The 22,324-nt window shown below is 37.2% G+C and overlaps 1 protein-coding gene across 2 annotated transcripts in view; it reads right to left on the bottom strand.

Annotated features, from left to right (window-relative positions):
• Nucleotides 1-21,785, bottom strand: part of LOC105037191 (uncharacterized) — a 49,731-nt gene extending 27,946 nt beyond the window's left edge. Inside the window, exons 1-11 of one of the 2 annotated variants that reach the window (XM_073260733.1) lie at nt 21,494-21,785; nt 20,798-20,928; nt 20,620-20,702; nt 12,054-12,131; nt 5,251-5,382; nt 3,855-3,905; nt 3,611-3,754; nt 3,387-3,509; nt 3,171-3,248; nt 2,273-2,365; nt 2,079-2,201 (exon numbers count right to left, since the gene is read on the bottom strand). In XM_073260733.1, coding sequence (XP_073116834.1) covers nt 2,079-2,201; nt 2,273-2,365; nt 3,171-3,248; nt 3,387-3,509; nt 3,611-3,754; nt 3,855-3,905; nt 5,251-5,382; nt 12,054-12,131; nt 20,620-20,702; nt 20,798-20,888 — 996 coding nt within the window. In that variant the 5' untranslated portion in view covers nt 20,889-20,928; nt 21,494-21,785. The remainder of the gene's footprint in view (nt 1-2,078; nt 2,202-2,272; nt 2,366-3,170; nt 3,249-3,386; nt 3,510-3,610; nt 3,755-3,854; nt 3,906-5,250; nt 5,383-12,053; nt 12,132-20,619; nt 20,703-20,797; nt 20,929-21,493) is intronic. The other variant, XM_073260732.1, reaches the window with a different exon arrangement.
• Between the last annotated feature and the right edge of the window lie 539 nt (nt 21,786-22,324).

Genomic DNA, 22,324 nt, shown 5'->3' with positions numbered 1-22,324 from the left:
TCATCTATACAAGAATTTATCAGCATGCAACCAGACAGAAGATATTTATGTTGGTGCAGTTGCAAGCAATCTACTATTGAAGAAAACTTCACCAAAAAGCTGAAATAGAATTAGAAGTTTCATGAGCGAAATGCCAAATATGTTAAGAGAATCTCACTCTTCCATGATGGAATTCTGAGCGTCAATTTTTGAATTAACTTTTTACTTGTTTCCTAGGATTTCATAAGTGAAAGCTTTCTAAACATGCATGGCTGCCTCACATGATAGCCAACTGTCTAAGGCATCACAGTCCTAAACGATAATGTTTAAAAGATACAGAACTGTCTTTACTAGCAGCTTCATGCCTTCCTTGATTGATCCATTCTATCTGTCAAGCAACGACAGCTGATACAACATCACTTTCAGCTATAGATCTCATCAACACCAGTGGTTGCCCCCCCCCCCCCCCCACCTCCTCACCCTCTTTCAACACCTTAAGGCATGTCCTTCATGTTTCACTTATCTTGACTATAATATTATAATTTAACCATTTTTAACAAGGGTGTTCCAGCCTTTAAATTGTAATATGATCTTCTTAATCCTTCATGACAGCTCCTAATTAGTAGTCACATCAAATCCATCCTGAAAGCAAGATAATAAAGGCTACCAAGGTGTGTGATCAAAGTATTATTTTAGCCCTCATGATTTCACATGCACAAAAATAACTTGCCCATATATTGCTTTTTAACTCATCTGATACATTCAGCACTGAGCATTTTATTTTTCCAGCTAAAAGAAACTGAAGAAAGTAATCATGACAAGTTTGAAAATAGCATGTTCTTGATGGTGACAGCTTCCAGCATGTTGCTCTCCAAGCTCTTTCATTTTAAATATAAATATATATATATATATATATATATATTACATTTACGTGCAGAAGGCAAAAAAGTATGTCTCGGTATGGTAATTATTGCAACAAGTTAAGAGAACAACACTTGAGATGTAGACACATGCACCTCAATGAATTAAAGGGTTTATGAAGTTCAAACCTCCCTTATATATGATGTGAAAAAGACACAAACCTACTCTTGAATCTTAGTGCTCTTTATAATGGAACAAAAAGACACTTTAGGGAGACAATTAATATGACGCCCATCAAAAAGTCAATAAAGCCATCCCCAATGATCTCCCCCCCACTTCCCCCACCGCCCCCCCCCCGCCGCACACCCCCCCCCCCACCGCACGCGCGCATGTGTGCAAAGGGGAAAAATAGAATAGAAAACTCAAAACAGAATGGCACTTCTATTGAGAATCAGTCCATGACAGTTGTCCACAACCACTCTCAAACTATACCACCACAAAAAAGCACCTTTGAAACTGATCCATACATTGAACTAGTATATGATTACAATAATGCACAAATAAGCCATTACAGAAGGCAATCAAGTTGACATTTGAAACTTGAAGCTTATTGAAAAAAAAGAGGACAGACTTTACAAAATAGTTGACAACTACCATTCAAGCATTTTGCAAAGAAAATGATCCAGGAGTTTATCCGTTACAAAGAGTAAACAGGAGATTGGTCCTAATAAATGTGCAATGTCCGCGAGATAACGTAATCATATCAGCATAGATCAGCTTTGTTTCAGTGTAGGGAAGAATGGCCCTAATAAATGTCTAACCTCGAACTAGTTGACAGAGTGAAACCATATGTTCAATAAGAACAGTAAAAACAAATTAGAAAACTTCAGTTGTTACTTCAAATATTCAAAAACAAAAACAACTGCTAATCAAGCCCAGCTTAGTTGGTGAAGAGCCTACCAAATTTAAAATTCTTAACTAGAGAAATCAATCTGACAGGGTGCAGATACTTATATTCTGATGAAACATGTGATTATAATTGTGACTGGCATGGCTGAAAAGATATTTATTTCGTATAAGAAGAATAAGATCAACAAAGAACCAACAAAACCAGGATTAGAAGATAAGCTAACCCAAATATAAAGACAAAGTAACATCTATGTTTGTGAAATTTTAGCACCATAACAACAAAGCCTTACAGAATTTACTTTCTTCACCACTAAGTCAATATGCAGTACCTGGATACCATGTGTCTCTTCTGAATGCATTGAATTACAACCTTTCCGTTCATTAATAGGATATGGATCTCTAAGGACATCTATCTTTCTTAACTGAAAATCCCCTGCACCTACAACATGAATCTGATTTCGAGAAAAGATATAAACACAGGTGCTAAGAGAGTAAAGCAGATGTTGAAGAATAACAAACTTACCAGCTGATTCACAGAGAGGCTGTGTGCACGTACATAGCCAGAAAGAAGCAAAGTGCATTTTCCAGGGTTGCCATCATCAGGCTCCAAATGAACCTGATAAGCATGGGTCACATTACCAATAGACACATAAAGCATAAAGTGACTTAGAAATTATATCCTTTGATTCATTCTCTTAAAATTGTATCAACAAGCTAGCAACATCACTTGTGCTCTATTCAAACTCTACGTTAACAGAAGCAATATTTGCCGTACTGGTGCATACTGCCCCATACAAGACATTACCATACAATGCCAGTACCATATAGGGGTGTACCAAGTCTTGATATGTCGAAACAACCCCTGTACCAAGCATACTAACAATGTACCAACATGGTACCAAAACAGGATCTGGTACCGAGATTGTGAAACTTGACCGGAAGTTATATTGTAGTGTATAAGAAGTTGCATACTGATCATGAATATGTTTTGAGTGTTTTGAATTTTGATGAAATTTAGACATTTTGTACTATTGCCTTTTTCTACTAGTAAAATAATTTATGCAGATGTAATAACATCAAAATAGCTAGCTATTAACAGATTAGACATATGATCTATTTCATGCAATTTGATGCTCTCACCCTTGACAAAAAGGTCGCAGAGTAAAACATGCATTTTACAGGATATTCCTACCACACTGCTTCCACCTTTCACATCTCATCTTATGATTCAGTCAAGTCCACAATCATAAATATCTAGCCTCATTCCAAATAATTTACCCTTCCCTCTGTCTTTCTGATAATGGGTTATATCCTCGAACGGGACGAGGTACTATTCAATTTAAGTAATATAAATTAATCACAAGTTCAATTTGACAATAAAAAAAATTCTCTGCTGGCCATTTAGATGCAGTAGCACCTACCTCTTGAGACATAAGGTAGGATCGCTGGTTTCTCCAATGAGGAGATGAAAGGTGTTGCTCCTTGAAAAGCCACATGAACTGCATAAGGAAAAAGTACAAAAAACTTACATGTTCGAGTCCAGACCAAGAAAGAAATAAAGAGAACAGCAGAAACACGCGTAAAGTTTTCCATCTCCATCACACCAAAGTAGCAGTTAATAAATCAGTAGCCATTACCTTATGCAAATCCTCTTTAGTATCTGCAGGGTAAAACTTACAATCCTCAGGCAACTCAGAAGAAAGACAAGAAACGCTCATCTTCTTCAATTCTTGCTTCCTTTTCATGTCCGAAGGAAGATCCTATGGACATCAAAAATGCATGAGGTTTATCATTTGAGTGTCAAATAAAAACAAGAAAAAAACTTCCGGCAGATAAACAGCCCATATAACTAAATCCTGACCCGAATTAGGACAGCAGTACGAGGTAAACCAATGGCTCTGAAGACAGAAAGGCACTGAATTCCAAATGCATCAATTAAGCCACTGGATTCGCATCCATCAATAAGGGAGTTTGCCGATACTACAAAAGCTATCAGATCAGCAACCTATGCAGAGAAAATGTTCAAAAAAATTATCATTATATCCAGACCTTTGAAATGAACCAAGAAAGCTTCCCTTATTTACAATCATAGAGATGTCAGATACCTTTGCCATTTCCATGCATGATAATAGATCTCCATGTGGTGCTTCCAATACCTTCACAAATTTTAAAAATTTAGTGTGTGTGTGTGTGTATCAATATTTTAGCACATGATGGATACTAATGATATGGCAGTCCATAATAGTAACTAATTATCAACACATGCAAAGAAACATGAAATTTTAATGAACGGGGGAGTAGGAATATACATCACCATAGAAGAATAGACTCCCATAAGTCTCATAATGTCCATCATTTCTCTTTTAGATTGTTCACTAAATTAAAATTCTTAAATCTAACAAGTAAACGATTTTAACGGTCAAATTACTAGGACGATTCTTGAAATAATTATAGTCACCAAACAAAGAAAAGATTTAGCAAATTACAACTACTAGTAGAACATAAGTAAAGCATCATGACAAGTTCCAGCTCACACCAGAGTTGAAAAGTTGGTAGAGCATCTACTTAAATGAAAAAATTGGAGAAAGAAATGATATCATGGATAAAAAGACAAAGAATAACTCCTTTTATACTAATTGACTTACTGGTGCCCTTGCAAAGAAAGTATATGCTGGAAAGTATTATTCCTATTCTTTGTAAGAAATGCACTTTTACTCGAATTAGTGACCCCAACAACTGCACTCTTGTTTGATCAAATTAGAAACAGTTTTAGAACCATATAACTCTGAATTTTGTGAACAGGGCAGAAAATTATATAAATGTGTTGTTACTTGTTACACACCTGTCTCCATTTACATCCTTTCGATTGAGAAAATATGGGTCTTGAACAAAAGGGATGGGCTCATGGACAAGAAAAGAGGAGATTCATAGGCTGCTAGTGTCCAAATTAATGAGCAACCAGAAAGACAAGGTTCTACAGTTGGCGAACTCAGCTAAGATACATAACTAAATTCAAGGTTATCTTTAATTGCTCGCAGATGATAGTACCAGCTTAACTGCCACCAAAGCCAATATATTTCATGATGAAAATTTGAATACAAAGACTATAATGTTTCTCTAGCCATCCTAAAATTATTTAGTGCCAAAGGGTAGTGATTTTGGGAAAGAAAACTAAAAGTTCATTCTTCTTTGGACATTCAGATAACTACAAAAGTTTTAGCCATCTCCAGCACAACCAAACAATAAAATTTTCTCTACAACTTTTTATTTATATTCTTAGTGCAATCAAACAACAAAACAATACCACTTCTATTTTTCTTTCATTTATATCTCCTTTTCACTTTTTTTTAATTTTTCTTTCACTTACTAAGAAAACCAAATAGAACCTACAACAAATAACAAGATACCACAACAGAACTCCAAGACTCCATAAATTGTTAATAAAATGAAAAACGAAAATAATAAAATGTGTGAAATACATAATTTGCATGCGGAACTCACTGTTGTTCTAAGTTTGTAAACTGGAGAAGCAACAGTGGTTGAAATAGGTTTTGTATCCTCTCCTGATGATAATGTCAAAAGATCTCTGGCAAGTAAATTTAAGTTCGCAGATGAAGTCAGTCCAAAAAGAACCTGCGAGCAGCATTAAGTAAAATTACTTCCAATACAGAAAAGAGATATCCAAAAATATAGAAAATCCAATCAGGGTTTCCCTGAATCATATAAAAAATGCATATGGACTACCTACTAAATAAAGATTTGTAAATCAGTGGTCAATAGCTCTAAGAAACATTCTAAACAGGACCACAGTCCATATAACTTAAAGTTGCAGGAGAATACATGATCAACGTAACAACAACAGGCTACATAATTAGAAATGAGCACATATAACCAACACAGACTAACCCTAGATTAATTTTCTCAATTGGAAAGTTTGCCCCATCAAGCAATTTTATATAAAAGCATATCAGGAAAAATTCATGCATTTCTTTAAATACATCAACTAATTATGGTGTGCCATGCTATATTCATACAACATAATGCTGATTAATTATATAATGGTAACTCACTATGCAAGAATGTCAGATTTTTTAACAGACGACAAATTATATATCAACTAATTATAGTGTAAGCAGCACAAATTAATAGTTCCTTTTTAACAGACAACTCAGAAACATTTACACATAGGATATAGGCAATTCAGACTAACATAAAATCAGGTTCTTTAAGAAGAAAGGTTTGAACTTGTCAAAAAGATGAGCATAGGAAAATTGTGAGCTTTCAAGTATCATTGTGCAGTTACACAATCTCTTTAAAGGCCATTTGATTATGATATTTGCATCATGTGATGTTTCATATGCATGATGGAAAGGAAATGAAAAATTTGCACATGCACATATACAGACACACATTTAGGCATGCATATATTTGTATAAAGCATAAACATAATCAAATGAAGAAAATAATGGTTGAAACAATATGAAAAGACTAAAACACAAGATAATGACATTAGGTTTCACAGAAAAGTTTAAATTTTGTCCTCTTAATTCCAATGCCCTACAAATATTAAAATGAACTAACCACATAGTCATTTAATGCTTTTCCGGGCTTACATGTAGTCATATTCTAGAAAGCACAGAGATTTTAAAAAGACATGAGAAATTAGTTTTGTTACATGTGCGTTAAATTTAATAAAGTAATAACACCCTAGAGTGTGTAATAGAGCTCTCATTTTCACACAATTCAGAAAGTCACTGTTAATTGCCAAAAAAAATAAAATATTAGATTTGGGGCTAGACAACTGCCAATTGTGAACCAATCAATATAAAGTAAAATTGACTTTGTTTCTAATATTTATCGGATCATGATGCAATCATGATGACCACAATGAAATCATTGCTAAAAGCATTATCTTATCCCATATCAGTTGCACTCACCAGAAGATCAAAAATGTGAAAATTAACTAAATCAACAAAAAGAATTCATCTAAATGATTGGTGAAAATGTTTAGGCAATCTGCTTGCATGCATCCAGTTATTTGGTCTATAAGATTATTCACTTATGCACTACTTCAAAGTTTGGTTCCTGTCACACCAATAGAGATTTAACTGAGGCTTTCAGAAGGTTCAGGATGTATCTGTAGACCAATCAGTTGAGGCATCTAGGGTTAGACTTCATCCATCTAGACCTCTTCAACTTGGGTGTTATACTGTATATTTGGGGTCACAGGAAACCATCTTCTCCTAGGGTACAAGCCACCATGCCCTTCGCTACATATTCTGTAAAGGGATGAATAGCAAATGTTTGCATCTTCTTCCCCCAAGACAAAATTGCTGTTCAATGCCCTGCTCTCATGAAGGACTTGTAGCAATATATTTTCCTCAGACTGTACCTTGTGCAAAGTAAGTTTGCCTTCATGGGTAGAACAGTCTGTATAATTGTTAACTTTGACTAAAAAGTCTTCTATTTCAGGTGTTACTATTTTATGATAAGCATAAGATGCAGAGGGGACCAGCTAGAACTCTCGCAAAAAGAGGGGAAAAATTCAAGGCTATATAAAATGGTTGGGGCATGCAAACAATCAAGGAACTGCATGACACATAGTGGTCTGCAAGTGCATATGTAGGATCCTACTTGGTTGGCATTTTAAAATATTTAAAATTTAATAAAGCTCATAAACTAGATTAAAAATAAATAAAGACAGAAAAATAAGTATAGATTCGAAAAAGAAAAATTGAAGTACACACTTTTGCACAGATTGAAAAGCCTATGTCGGCGTAGCATGACATGTCAACCTTTAAAAAAGCTATATTTCCCTATGAACAATGTGCGAGTTTTAGGCAAGCTAATGCAATGAACAAATCTATGAATTACCAAATGAGCTTTCAAGAAATAACCAACAAGGATGCGTGACTTATATAACTAAGTTTGAAGTGCATAATAATAAACAATTTATATATAGTATCCACACCATCAAATCACACTCAAAAAATCAATCTTCTTCTTCAAGAAGTGGTTCATTATATAAATTGTGATGACAAGTCACCAACGCCAATGTAGGCTCCTGGTGGATCATTATATGGCCTAGCCCCGATATGCTGCTGTCACCAGACCACATCCACATGTGCAGGTGCTTATGCAGCCTCCATAGACAGCATTTTAAAACACTGAAAATATAGTTAATAGCTAACTGATAGTTCATTAAATTTGATTTACAAAATGAGTTTACTTACAATACCAAAGGATGCTGTTAATTTTGTGGACGGAGGAAATGATGTTGATATTTGTTCATGAAAGTTAGAGTGGTCATTAAACCTAGAATATATGCACGAAAAGCAAGCAAAGGTTTGATCCTGAAACTTGAGGTCCATTCTACTACTGCAAATCACTTTATCACTCAATGTTCTGAATTTTGAGAAGGATTCTAAAAGGCTCCTACTAATGAGAGAATCTAAACCCATAAGCTATGTATAACTATGAATAGTTCAACAACACAGGTCATTTCAATTTTCCAAGAAGATGGTTCCATAGCACAATAGAGGCAAATCCACACATGGCACGATTGCGTGCCTAGCCCTCACACAACATAGGTGGAACCAGTACCCATGCATAACAGTTCATGCCAAGCACCAGAACAGCAGAAAACCTGCCATGCCAGTATCAGGCTAACACAGCACCTGCACATGGCCCTTAAAACCTTGGTATACATGGAGGTTTTCTAAACAGTTCATTTGTCATATTTTTTTGAAGGCAAATGTGCCAATATTTCATTAAGGTGGATTGAGCCAATAAAACCATCACATATGAATTATAAGCTACAAAGTTGCTAGGTCACTTTCTTTATTGCAATACACTTTCTAAGTCCCTATACGCAAATAACAGTAAACAAAACCCACTACATATGAGAAAATCAAAAAGGGAAAGCATCATAATGACATATATTATAGCTGCATGATCACTCGACCTCACAACAAGATTGTAATTTACGAAGTGATTCACCATTAAAAGTAACATGTAAATATATCCATTTTCTTAGTATAAAAAAGGAGAGTGCATAAATCTTCGAGTTCTAGAAAGATGTTGCTTGTCTTTGCACATTATATTGGCTTCTAAACTATAATTAGCAACCAACAAAAAACATTCTCCTTATAATTAGCAATGTTTGACGAAGTGCTTCAGATACATATGGGCACCATCTAAAACCTTGCCATCTAGAAGTATTATGATGATAGTTTAGCTCAAGTAGCAACATATTCTTCTCCCAATGATTCCCCAACTGTGCTTACATAAAACAAGGGTCTTCAATTTGATTGATTGATACACCATCAATCTTTCAGAATGACTTCAAAGTTAAGCATTCAATTTAGCTTCATTCCTGAATAACTATAGTTTTTATTATTCAACTACATGCTTATCTTGTTATATCATCCTGTTATGCTATTTGAAATTTCTATCTATCGCATCTTGTTTCTTTTTCTAAATCAGGATATTTTGTTCAAATCACCCTCTATAAGGCTTGCCAATTACTTTGCTACATTTCTCAATATCAAAATAATATCCCATATTCCTCAAATACCCCTTTATTTGCCAATTGAATGATTTTACAAAAAAATCCAACAAATTTATTGATAATAACTGTTTCTGTGTCCAAAGCAACTGCAACACTTCCCAAATGTTCTATGACTAATAACTCAATCAAGTTGTCTCATCTTATACATGACCTTACGATGGGCTTCGTAACCAAAAAGTCCAACAAAATTGCATATCTCAACCTTCCCTCTACATAGGCTGACTAGGAAGGGTAACAGGAGAACAGCTAGCGAGCCTCTTTCAACATCAATAGAATTCCTTTTTAAGGCTCCCTATAGCACTGCAAGATTCTTCAAAGTTATGAGTAGAACAATATATTGGATGTTACTTATGCAACTACTTCCTGGCTCCGAGACAGATTTAATCCAAGGAAACCACTTTGTCCGACAAGGGCTAAGGTATACAGATTAATACTTGAGTATTATCTAAGCCAATAGCTTGGTTAAATTATGTTGATATAAGGCATATATAATAAGTATAGATAATAAGTTATAATTAAGTTGTAAGATATGATATCTCCTGCCTTCAACCGCATCATTCAAATCCTTATGTCCCCTTCTATGGAGGAGGGTGCGACAGTCGGTCATATGCCAATGATCCTACATCAGTAGCCATAGGTGTGCTAGTCAGCAAGAGATCCATTCACAAAAGCACCAATGCAACAGCTTTTTCTATTTTCTTCTGATTTCCTTGATCCACCATCAACCTTAATTGCTTACAAACCATATTGGAATTATCATTGTTTTCGTAGAAGAATGGCAGGCACGTGGATCACAGGCAGCCCACCGAACAACTACACCTACTCCTTAGGGATCTTCCTTGCTTCACTTGGCTCCCTAGTAAAATACCCTCTGGGAAGGTAGCCTCACCTTTTGGTGTTTGTTGGATCCCAGAGAAGGTTACCCTAAAGTAAGCGGTCCCACGTTTTGTCTACCTTGGTGTAAAACTTCTTTACCTACACTTGAAAGTTTGCAATCTCTCTTTAAATTATATATTCTTCTATTTATGAGACCAAACATGTGGTTTTGAACCAGGCAAGGAGAAAATATTCATGTTGGTAGGGTAGCATGATGGTGCAAAAACATTTACATGCCCTGAATCTTTCTTTAAGGAAAATGGCACTCTAAAGAATAAAAGAGGTAAAGGGACAACAGCAGGGCATATAACAGCTCCTACATCACAAGCTACCTTCATTTCTCTATGAAACATCATCTTTTCCTCTCCAACCAAAGTATTGAACATAAAAGCAGTTCATTGAAGCAAATCAGTTCACATTGTCACACATGCAGCATGCCACCCAACTATTCGACCCTCGACTTATCATTAAATAAATTTTTAGATAATGAAACCTTATATTGGTTTTTGCCAAAAATTGGCATCTTCTATGTGATAAACCTGAAGCAGCAACCTCATTTCCTTGATTCAAATCCCTTCTCAAGAAGAAACCAGCGAGCAAAAAAGTCTCTACTGGCCACATCGAATCTCAATATAAAACAACATAAAAGATGAGCTAGCCTCGGTTCTTTAAAGCCTCCATACTCCTCCATAGGAGCAAAATCTAAAGCTACACAGAGAGAAATAATCTCCTATGGTATTTTGAATGCACCACCAGAACTTGTTATCCAAGCTTTACATCTTACGTCCTTCAACATCCATATTATTCTTCAGATATTATGATGCACAAAAGAGAGTATTTCCATCTTTAACTAGAATTCTCTCGAGAAAGGGACTTCAAAAATAATTACAGCTAATCGCGGCTATGTCAATGGCATTTATATGAGTTGAGCAGTTCCCACGTGCAGGTAAAAACCTATTCAGTGAAAATCTCAACAGCAGAAAATGCAGCAGTAAGTGGCTTGAGAACTAGAATGATTAATTCATGACCAAAGGAAACAACTAACCTTTTTTGGATTATTAAAAAAATGGTAAAAATATTTTTTTAAAAAATGTCCTATATTCCTGCTTTCTTTCATTATTGTTTTCTATTATATTTTCTTTTTCAATTTCCTTTTCTTTAAGAATTATAAAGAATGGTAGTCAATATTGGCGCTTAGGAGTGATTTTGCGGTGCAGCAAAATCTAATTTTGCTATTGTAAAGCCCCAAGACTTGCAAAGGTAGCAGCAAAAAGGAAATAAAACATAGAAACTAATGATAGCTACAAAGTGCATGGGATTCAAAGAGGGATGGGAAGGGAAGATCATAGCATTATCAATAACGGCATTGACAGAGTTGAGGTGGAAAGAAATATCTTGATTATTGACTCACACATTAGATTTTAAAAATGAAAATTTTGAGAACAACAGATCAGCATTTAACCATGGAAATTAAACAACATTTCAATCCAGTCCGCAAAGTTTCCGAAGTTTCTCCCACTTATTATGTCTTTCTACTTAAATGTTCAAACAATGAGACCCACTGATGTTAATATATGAACATGTACGAAAAATATATATGATGCTTAGCTAGGGATGCTATCGAAAAGGTTGCTAAGTTTCTCTCACATACAATGTCCTTGTGATAAACAAATGTTAAAGAATGACACCCATTGATCTCTATACGTAGAGAAACACAGATAATCCTGCCCAATGATGCTTTCTGTGTCATGATAAGCAACTATTTTTGATGTTTCAGCATGATAATATCTATTAAAAATTACATTTGCAATGATGTCAATGAAAATGAACAAAGAATAGCCATACTATGATTACTCACAATAACATGAGGAGGATTTGCTTGTCCACCTGAGATTCGTTTCTCCTTTAATAGAGAAGCCCGTTTTTTATCACGGACCTACAGAAAAAAAATTTGTCTAATTAGAAAGAAAGCAATTTTATGAGGTAACCTATGAAAATGTTGACAGTTCTAATGTACCAGGTATGTCAAACATGCTGGAAATTAGATGCTTTAATAATCACCTTGAAACTTAAAAGCAAAACCCCCATGTGTAAGAAAAATAAAGCTTCAAACTAAATTCTTGGTTTTCTTCCGGTAACTGATATGCCATACTTCAGAAACATAAGATAATTCTAGATACAAAGAGAGTCGCAATAAATCACAATTAAATTGCAATGCACATTTGTCAACAATTACATGATATGATGCACCACCGAAGCATAGAATGTAAGCCATTCACAAACTAATAACGAAAACACGGCCAACCTCCTAAAGTCTACCAATACTCCAATAGATGTGGTGTATATCTTTTAGCGAACCCGAACTTGGGAAAAGTGGAACTGCAACCCTAATCTGCTTAACCGAACTTCTTCCAACTAATTATTTTTAATAATTGGAGAAATATTTTGGAAAAAGCTTATAGCATTTTAGTTTTGTTGCATAAAGGCAAACATTTAAACATTCTAAAGTACCCAAAAAATAAGCATAAACATGGGTCGACATTAGACCTGCTCAAAACCCGATCCGCCCGCCCAAGCTTGGCCCCCTTAAAACGGGCTTGAGCTATGATTTTCAACCCGACTGGTCAAGCCAGGCTTAAAAATTGATCTCGGATTTTCAAATGGGCCGGCCTGGGATTTATGTTGATCCATCCCGGACCTATATTCCTTTCAGTCCAATCCAAATTCCAAATACTCATCGGCCATAAGTCCATAACCCGATCCCTATTCCTCTCCTTCCCGACTCTCCCAACCCTAATCTCCAATCCCCCAACTCCAACCACCTCGTCCCCATCCGTGACAACGGCACCGTTGAGTGGAAGACCAGAAGTATACCCAGTTCGATACTGCCCATGACCTCTCTACCTTCGCCTTTACAAACCCCACCACCACCTCCCCACCGACGGCCCCAAGTTCTCGATCTTCTACTACTTCCATTAAGGCTGGCTCCTGCACCTAGTCCAACTTCCACAACTACTGCCTCCGCCTCGCCACCAAGCTTCACATCATCATCGTCGCTCCCCACTACCGCCTCGCACTTGAGCACCGCCTCCCTGCTTCCATCCCCGATTTCATTGTGAAACACCTAGGGCTTCTCCTCCGTTCTACCGCCTTCTCGCCAAACGTACTCTCTTCAGCGTGCTCCGCAACTCTCCTCCTTCCCCGGCCTGCCCATCTCCTCCTCAATCATCCCATCTTCCTCAGCGTGCTCAACTCTTCCCAACCAGTCTAGGGCTAGGGCTTGGGCTTTTCCTCTCCTCCATCGCCGCGCCTCCATGCCTCCTTTTCCCATCTCCCCTCCGCCTCCCGGGTCCTGACGTCTTCCCCACCTCCCCACCTTCTCTCGCCCAGTATTCTATTATTCCAACAAACTAGAGGAAAAAGAAAAAGCCCAAGGCCCGACACGAAGGCCTGAGGCCCAGACCAGTATCATATGCTAATCTTGAATCTAGTCTATTCATAATATGCAGTCTAAAGAATATCTTGAATCTAGTGGGTTTATTCTACTCCACCAGGAAGTAAGACCATTCCCCATCTAGAGTTGCTGTAACTCAAATCTAGTTCGATATTCCATTCGCCTAAGATAGGTTTAGATTTTCTTTTTCCGAGAAAGTTACCATTCTAAAATAAGTGCTATTATATTGCAGAATATTTTACATGAATTCAAATCAAGCATAAAATCAAAAATCACCATTAAGGATGGCCAATGATGAACCAAGAGAAGTCATAAATGCTTTTGTTAGGCAAAAAGCTTGTGATTCATATTAAAAAAATTCTCACAAAAATATATAGTGAAATAACAAGGTAAAATTTTGGAATGATGAAGTTGGAAAATGTTGGCACTTACATATGGAGTTAGCACATCAGAGAAAATTTATGTCCCATGTGATTAATTAAAAAAAGTGTTTTCATACCATCATTGTCAAAGTGCATACCATATAATCACAGCATGACTTTTAAAATTCAATGTCCCCAAGATCTTTACATAATGAATCAAAGTACCATGCCATGCCAATACCTACCAATAGAATACTGTTAATGTGGCTTGAATTTTGGATATTTTTTATGGGCTCAAACTATGACCCGATCCGAAAAACCCGTGTTACGACCTGAATGAAATTTTTGGGGAGGTCTGTGGTGGTAGCGGAGGGCATGGGCCTATTGGCCCATGCCCGAAGCCCACCACTGACCTCATTGGGGGGTGCGGGGGACAACCCCCGCGGTACGGACCAGTATAAATATTATACTTTCTATCAATCTCGACAGTTTTGTGAGAGAGGTTTGGAAAATCAAACTGCGGCTAGGGTTTGGAGAGTTCTGAGTGATTGTATCTCTCTTTTCATCATAGTAGAATTTTTTCCTCGTGTCTTGCCTGTGGACGTAGGCTTTTCAGCCGAACCATGTAAATCCTGTGTTTGTTTTTTCTTCTCTTCTCTATTTTGTGTGATTGTACAAATCTGTATGTGCCCTATTTTTGAGCTTGCTGTAACAAATTGATATCAGAGCGTTGTATGCGTGCAGTTTAGGGTTCACAGATGGCATCGTCTTCAACGAAGTATGAGGTGGAGAAGTTTGACGGAGGATCGAGTTTCGGTCTGTGGAAGATTAAAATAAAATCTTCCTTGATTCTGCAAGGTTTATGGAAGGCAGTTGAGAATAACTTTCCAGAGGGTATGAAGGAAGCGGACAAGGCCAATCTGAAGGAGAGAGCCTTGAGTGCAATTTTCATGAGCGTCACTGATAATGTTCTGCAAGAGATTGCTAGTGAAAAATCGGCATCTGAAGCGTGGAAGAAATTGAAGGAGCTGTATTCTGCCAAATCGCTGACAAATCGTCTCTATCTGAAGAAAAGACTGTACAATCTTAGAATGAACGAAGATACGCCCATTAAAGAACATCTGGATGAATTTAATTCAATCATTATGGACCTGAAGAATATAGATATTGATATTGATAGTGAGGATCAGGCTCTGATTGTGTTATGCTCGTTGCCACCCTCATATGAGACTTTTGTTGATACTCTGTTGTATGGAAAAGAAAGTATTTCGCTAGATGATGTTAGTAATTCACTAAAATCGAAGGAGTTGAAAAAGAATTTTTCAGATAATAGAGATAAATCTGAGGGAGAGGGTTTGTTGAGCAGGAGAAGAACACAATCAAGGGAAGGTTCTTCAACCAAAAAGAAATCTAAGGCTAGATCAAAGTCTAGAATGAAAAAGGCTAACTGTTTTGAGTGCGGGGAGCGGAAACACTACAGGAGAGATTGTCCCAAGTTGAAAAATAAAAGGGGAAAGCAATCAGAGAGTTCTGTGAATGTTGTTGACAGGTTTAATAATTCTGATGACAGTGATAGTGCTGGAGAAATTCTATCTGTGAGTTCAAATCATGGACAGAGTTCCTGGGTCCTTGATAGTGGTGCTACTTATCACATGTGCCCACACAGAAATTGGTTTGTCACTTACAAACAGATGAGTGGTAAAGTATTTCTGGGGAATGATCGTGCATTATCTGTGGAAGGTGTAGGTAACATCAGATTAAGGATGTTTGATGGGATTGTCAGAACTATGGAGTGTTGGCATGTTCCAGGATTGAAGAAGAACCTAATTTCTCTTGGGACACTAGACTCTCGTGGATACAAATACCATGCAGAGAATGGAATTCTCAAAGTGTGCAAAGGTTCTATGGTACTCATAAAAGGCAGTTTGGTTTCAGAATTGTATGTTCTTCAGGGAAGTATAGTTTCAGGAGAAGCTGCAGTAGCATCTAGGAGCAGTAATCAGAATCAGACTCAGCTGTGGCATTTGCGTCTTGGTCATGAGTGAGAGAGGGTTATCTGTATTGAGCAAGCGAGATTTATTGGACAGACAGAAAACAGAATCTATGGATTTTTGAAAACACTGTGTGTTTGGCAAACAGACCAGGGTGAAGTTCAACAAAAAGGCAGTGCACAGGACCAGAGGTACAGTGGATTACATCCATTCAAATCTATGGGGTCCTAACAGAATTCCTTCCAAGAATGGTGCCAGGTATTTCATGACTTTGATTGATGATTACTCTCGGATGGTTTGGGTATATTTTCTGAACACAAAAGACGAGGCATTTTCAACTTTTGTTAAGTGGAAGACGATGATCGAGAAGCAGACAGAAAAGAAAGTCAAGCGTCTTAGAACTAATAATGGATTGAAATTTTGTAATCATGAGTTCGATGCTTTCTGCAGTGATGAAGGTATAGTGAGACACCGCACTTGTACTGGAACACCACAACAGAATGGTATTACAGAACGTATGAACAGAACGCCACGAAGCATGCTCTCACATTCAGGTTTGGAAAAGGATTTCTGGGCTGAAGCAATTAATACAGCCTATTTCTTGGTAAATCGATCTCCATCTACAGCTATTGAGTGTAAAACTCCTTTTGAGATCTGGTCCGAGTCACCTGCTGATTACGCTCAGTTGAGTGTTTGGTTGTCCTGCTTATGCTCATGTGAGGGATGGTAAGCTTGAGCCGAGGGCAAAGAAATGCATATTTTTAGGGTATGCATCTGAAGTGAAAGGCTATAGGTTGTGGTGCAATGATACAAAGTCTCCAGAGTTAATAATCAGCAGGGATGTGACATTTAATGAGTCTGCTTTACTGGATGGTCAGAGGAAGAAGTCAATATCAGAATCAGATCACGGTGTCAGAGAACAGATGAAGCTTGAGGTTGATACTTCAGCAGTTCAGTTCAGTGATCCAGATGATGAGGTGCAGGATCCTAATCAAGAAGAGGATGCACCTGAACAACAGCAACAAGAGCCATATAGCATTGCAACTGGTAGGGAGAGAAGACAGATCAGACCTCCGTAGAGATATGCATATGCAGATCTAGTTGCGTATGCTTTATCAGTTTCTGAGATAGTTGATATACATGAACCAAGTAATTATAGGAAAGCTATTTCTTGTTCAGATGCAGATCAATGGGTCGGTGCTATGGGTGAAGAAATTGAATCACTTCATAAGAATTAAACTTGGGAGCTTGTGACATTGCCTAAGGGACAGAAAGTAGTAGGCTGCAAGTGGGTTTTCAAGAAAAAGGAAGGCACTCCAGGGATAAAAGCACCTTGTTACAAGGCACGGTTGGTAGCTAAAGGCCTTACTAAGAGGAAGGGGATTGATTTCAATGAAGTGTTCTCTCCAGTTGTGAAGCACAGTTCCATCAGAGTCCTTGCTATGGTTGCTCTTCATGATCTAGAGCTCGAGCAATTAGATGTGAAGACAGCATTTTTGCATGGTGAGTTGGAGGAGCAAATTTATATGAGTCAGCCTGAAGGATTTGTCATTCCAAATATGGAAAATCATGTTTGCTTGCTTAAGAAATCTTTATATGGTTTGAAACAGTCTCCTAGGCAGTGGTACAAAAGATTTGATACATTCATGATTTGTAATGGCTTTATCCGTAGCTCATATGATAGTTGTGTGTATCACAGAAAGCTTTCAGATGATTCCTTTATCTATTTGTTGTTGTATGTAGATGACATGCTTATTGCTGCTAAAAGCATGTCACAAGTTAATATACTGAAAAAGCAGTTGAGTGATGAGTTTGAGATGAAGGATTTGGGTGCTGCAAAGAAGATTTTGGGAATGGAGATTATTCGGGACAAAAGTGTTGGAAAGCTTTTCTTGTCTCAGCAGACTTATGTTGAGAAAGTGCTTCAGCGTTTCAACATGAATAATTCTAAACCTGTAACTGTTCCGTTTGCTGCCTATTTCAAGTTATCTGCAGATATGTCACCTAAAACAAATGAGGAGATGGAGCACATGTCCAGTGTTCCTTATTCTAGTGCTGTGGATAGCATCATGTATGCTATGGTTTGCACTTGACCTGACATTTCACATGCAGTCAGTGTTGTGAGTAGATACATGGCGTATCCTGGGAGAGAGCACTGGCAAGCAGTGAAATGGATTTTAAGATATTTAAAGGGTACTACAGATGTTGGTCTGACATTCGATAGGGTCAAGATGAGTGATTCAGTTGTTGGCTATGTGGATTCAAATTTTGCAGGAGACTTAGACAAGAAGAGATCTCTGACAGATTATTTATTTACTCTTTCTGGTAGTGTTATCAGTTGGAAGGCAACATTGCAAACTACAGTTGCTTTGTCTACCACAGAAGCTGAATATATGGCTCTAGCAGAAGCAGTAAAAGAAGATATATGGTTACAGGGTTTGGTGAGTGATCTTGGATTGATGCAGAACAAGTCAACAGTGTTTTGTGACAGTCAGAGTGCCATTCATCTTACAAAGAACCAGATGTACCATGAGCGAACGAAACACATTGATGTTAGATATCACTTCATTCGGGACATTGTATCACAAGGTACTATAGTTGTGCAGAAAATTTCTACACATGATAATCCGGCAGATATGATGACCAAGATAGTTTCAGTTAGCAAGTTTAGGCATTGCCTAGACTTGGTTGGTGTTTGTAGTGCTCAGTAGTGCCCTTGCGAGGGCATTTGGCAAGACAGAGTGTTGAGATGATTTTGTTGATGATAGTGAAAATTTAAGCCAAGAAGAAGAATTATTAATGTGCCTTGAATTTTGGATATTTTTTATGGGCTCGAACTATGATCCGATCCGAAAAGTCCACGTTGTGATCTGAATAAAATTTTTTGAGAGGTCTGTGGTGGTAGCAGAGGGCATAGGCCTACCACTGACCTTATTGAGGGGTGTGGGGGGCAAAGTCTCCCACGGTACGGACCAGTATAAATATTGTACTTTCTATCAATCTCGGCAGTTTTGTGAGAGAGATTTGGAAAATCAAACTGCGGCTAGGGTTTAGAGAGTTTTGAGTAATTGTATCTCTCTTTTCATCATAGTGAAATTTTTCTCCCGTGTCTTGCCCATGGACGTAGGCTTTTCAGCCGAACTACGTAAATCCTGTGTTTGTTTTTTCTTCTCTTCTCTATTTTGAGTGATTGTATGAATCTGTGTGTGCTCTATTTTTGAGCTTGCTGTAACAAATACAAATGCTGTGTTGTGGTGCATACCCCTAGTATTGTGAGCACTAGCATGAATGGGCATAGGCTTAGATCTATTGTTATGAATCCTAGCACACGATAGGCACGGCATGGCATGACGCTGCACCACACCACAATAGCCCATGACTACATAGATGCATCACCTAGTACTTTATTCCTAATTTTATTAAGCCATAAATAGCCAATGTTTATTAGATTTTCTCTCTCTATCTTTCTTTATGTTAAAGATAATGTTGAAAGAAGCAAGTTAATCAAAAGTATAATTTAACATCCAAACAGAGTAGTCATATACTTTAGTTAATGCAATCACATGATTCAGATTAACGGGTTACACTATGCTTCTTTCAAATGGCTAACTTTATGTTATCCATATTGACCAGATTGTGACAATTAATTTTCAAAAAGCCAAGTTACTAGGAAAATCAAAACTTAAAGAACGTAGTGTCAAATGGGTGATCATAGTTTATTGAAAACTCTTTTCATTAAACTTGTTGAAAGACATCATGTCCCTATGTGAGGCCGTAAGTGCTCTCATGATCCATGAGTTTTAAAAGTCATCAATTGTTAGAACCATGTCAAATCTCAACTAAGACCTAGCAACAAACTATCCCATATTGCAAAAGGAGAAGATAAACAATAGGATCCATTTATATCAAAATAGTAATGTTAGCAAGTTAGAGGTAAACCTGGACTCCTAATTCATTAAAGCTATATTAGAGTAACACTCAAAATTTACTAAAAGTTATCATCCTGATTACTTGAGATGAACATAACAAACAACCAACATAAAGGCATTTCTAACTTACTTTTAAAGCTTAGTGAATAAACATATAAAACATAGATCACAAGTTTTACGATTACATTGATGAAACATTCATAGCATAATATCCAATGCAAGATTTTAAGAATTACCATTACCACAAATTAATTAAACAAAATAATAACATAACAGATACTAACTCCCTCCTAAATCATACCCATGCTGGTCTATACCCATATGTGTCAGCCAATCTAAGTTTCATGGCCAAATAAACTATATAACAGCAAACAAACCAATTGATTTGAACCTTTTTAAAAAGAAACAAGATCCCTTGTACATGAATATCATATTTCTATTATATTTTTTGTGTGTTGACTCTATATGTCTTTCGGTAGCCAGTTCAACTGAATAAATAATCCTTTTTCTTAGCTCCTTTTTCTTAGCTCTGTTCCTTTTGCAAACCAGATTTCTAATAAAAACCAAACCTTTTTTAATGATCTTTTGTTCATTATCATCCAATATCTTTCTAACATAACGTTGACGAATTACAATATCTGGCTAAAATCTAAAGTCTAAGTTGCTTGCAATGACATCTTTGCCGTACCATTTTGCTCTGCTGAATTCGAGCAGCGCGAGTGCCCTTCACGGCATTCCGGTGGTGATCCGGCTTTGCGATCCGCTTCTTATCTGAGACATCATCAAATAGCAAAGTTCAAAGGAATCTAGCCTTTAGCGCACAAAAAAATAAATAAATAAAACATCTTGGTGGCCGGAGGACTCACCGGTGCGTGAGGTCTTATGGACTTGGCGAGAAGCTTTGGAGGCGAAGCGGCTCTTGTGAGCCTTGTTGACCTGACTAGAAGAGGACCCCATGGAGGAAGGACTCTCCGTCAACTTTGGAGGGACAAAACTCCTAGAACGGCAGTAAGACAAGCCAATGAGAGGAAAAATAAAAAACATCCGGAGAATGCTATAAGAAAGCGATTAATTTCAGCATTGAATCCCACCCATATTTGGCGTTTTAAATTGGATTACTAACATATTAATTTTCTCAATTTTTCTCCAATATCTCATTGTCATATATGTTTCTCCTTAAATTCATAATTTTTGCATGAGGATATGAAGTCCGAGCCTCCTATCCTGATAAAAACCTTCATATCCTCCTATCCTGATAAAAACCAAAACAAAACATAGAAAAAATCAACGAGAACAAAGAAAATGTGAAAAAAATTAAAAGGCAAGACTTCAAAGTTTATAAATGATTTATTTATACTTAATCATGCTTCACACACAAAGTGTATGCTCACAAATGCTTAGTGCATATTTAAGGAAAAAAACTCAAGCCTCCACCCGATTGAGACTTCTGATAACGGATCTGAACTTCCCTATTCGACCGCTCCGAGCCCTCCACCAGATAAACCAAGGCAAAACATAGGAAAAATCAACGAAAACAGTAAAGATGAAAAAATTAAAAATACCTGAGGGAGATCGGAGGGGAAGGCCGACGCCGGTGACGATAGAGAAGAAGACGACGGCGGAGGCCGGTGGGAGGTAGCAGCGAAGAGAGCAGGGAGGTGAAGGGGGAGGCCGACGCCGGTGACGCTGAAGAGGAACGCGACGGCGGAGACCGGCGAGCGGTGGCGGCGAGGAGAGCTGGGATGAGGTGGGCGTCCCAGGAACGGTTCGGCGAAAAAAAAGACCGCTGCCGGTGCGTGAAAAAAAACCCTCCAGAGCTCGGCGCGCTAGGAGAGCTTTTGAACGGACTAGCCTCTTGGACCGCACCTCAAGCCTACCCTATCCACAATTTAAAAAGAAAAATTGATGGGATTTTTTTTTTTTTTTTTTTGCCCTTTTAGCAAGATAGGGAAAACTGTGAATTAAAAATTTTGTAGCACGAATCCTTTGGAAAAAAATATTAATCTATGTGGAAAAATATCTGATTGATTTTTCCTATGATTTCCCCCGGCGTTCCCTGTCTTTTTCTAATTTCAATCGATGGAAGGCTTGGAGCGGCCGAATATAGAAGCTTAAATAATGGATTGAATTTTATGTTGGAAGCTTAAATGATGAATTGGATTTTATGTTGGAATATATATATATATATATATATATATAAAGAATATAAATATTATTAATTATTAATTAATTTAAAAATAAAGTAAGACAGTTGTTACTTGTCTTCTCCTCTATTTTTTTTACCATCTTTAGGAGTTCCAATCGGACGATGGCTTGGGTTTTATATATAAGATTGTAAAAGAGATAAATATATTATTAAATAATTTTAAAATAGATATAATTTTATAGATTAA

Source organism: Elaeis guineensis, chromosome 7, assembly GCF_000442705.2.
Source record: "Elaeis guineensis isolate ETL-2024a chromosome 7, EG11, whole genome shotgun sequence".
Taxonomy (NCBI): Eukaryota; Viridiplantae; Streptophyta; class Magnoliopsida; order Arecales; family Arecaceae; genus Elaeis; species Elaeis guineensis.
This window is presented reverse-complemented; position numbering and strand designations above follow the sequence as displayed.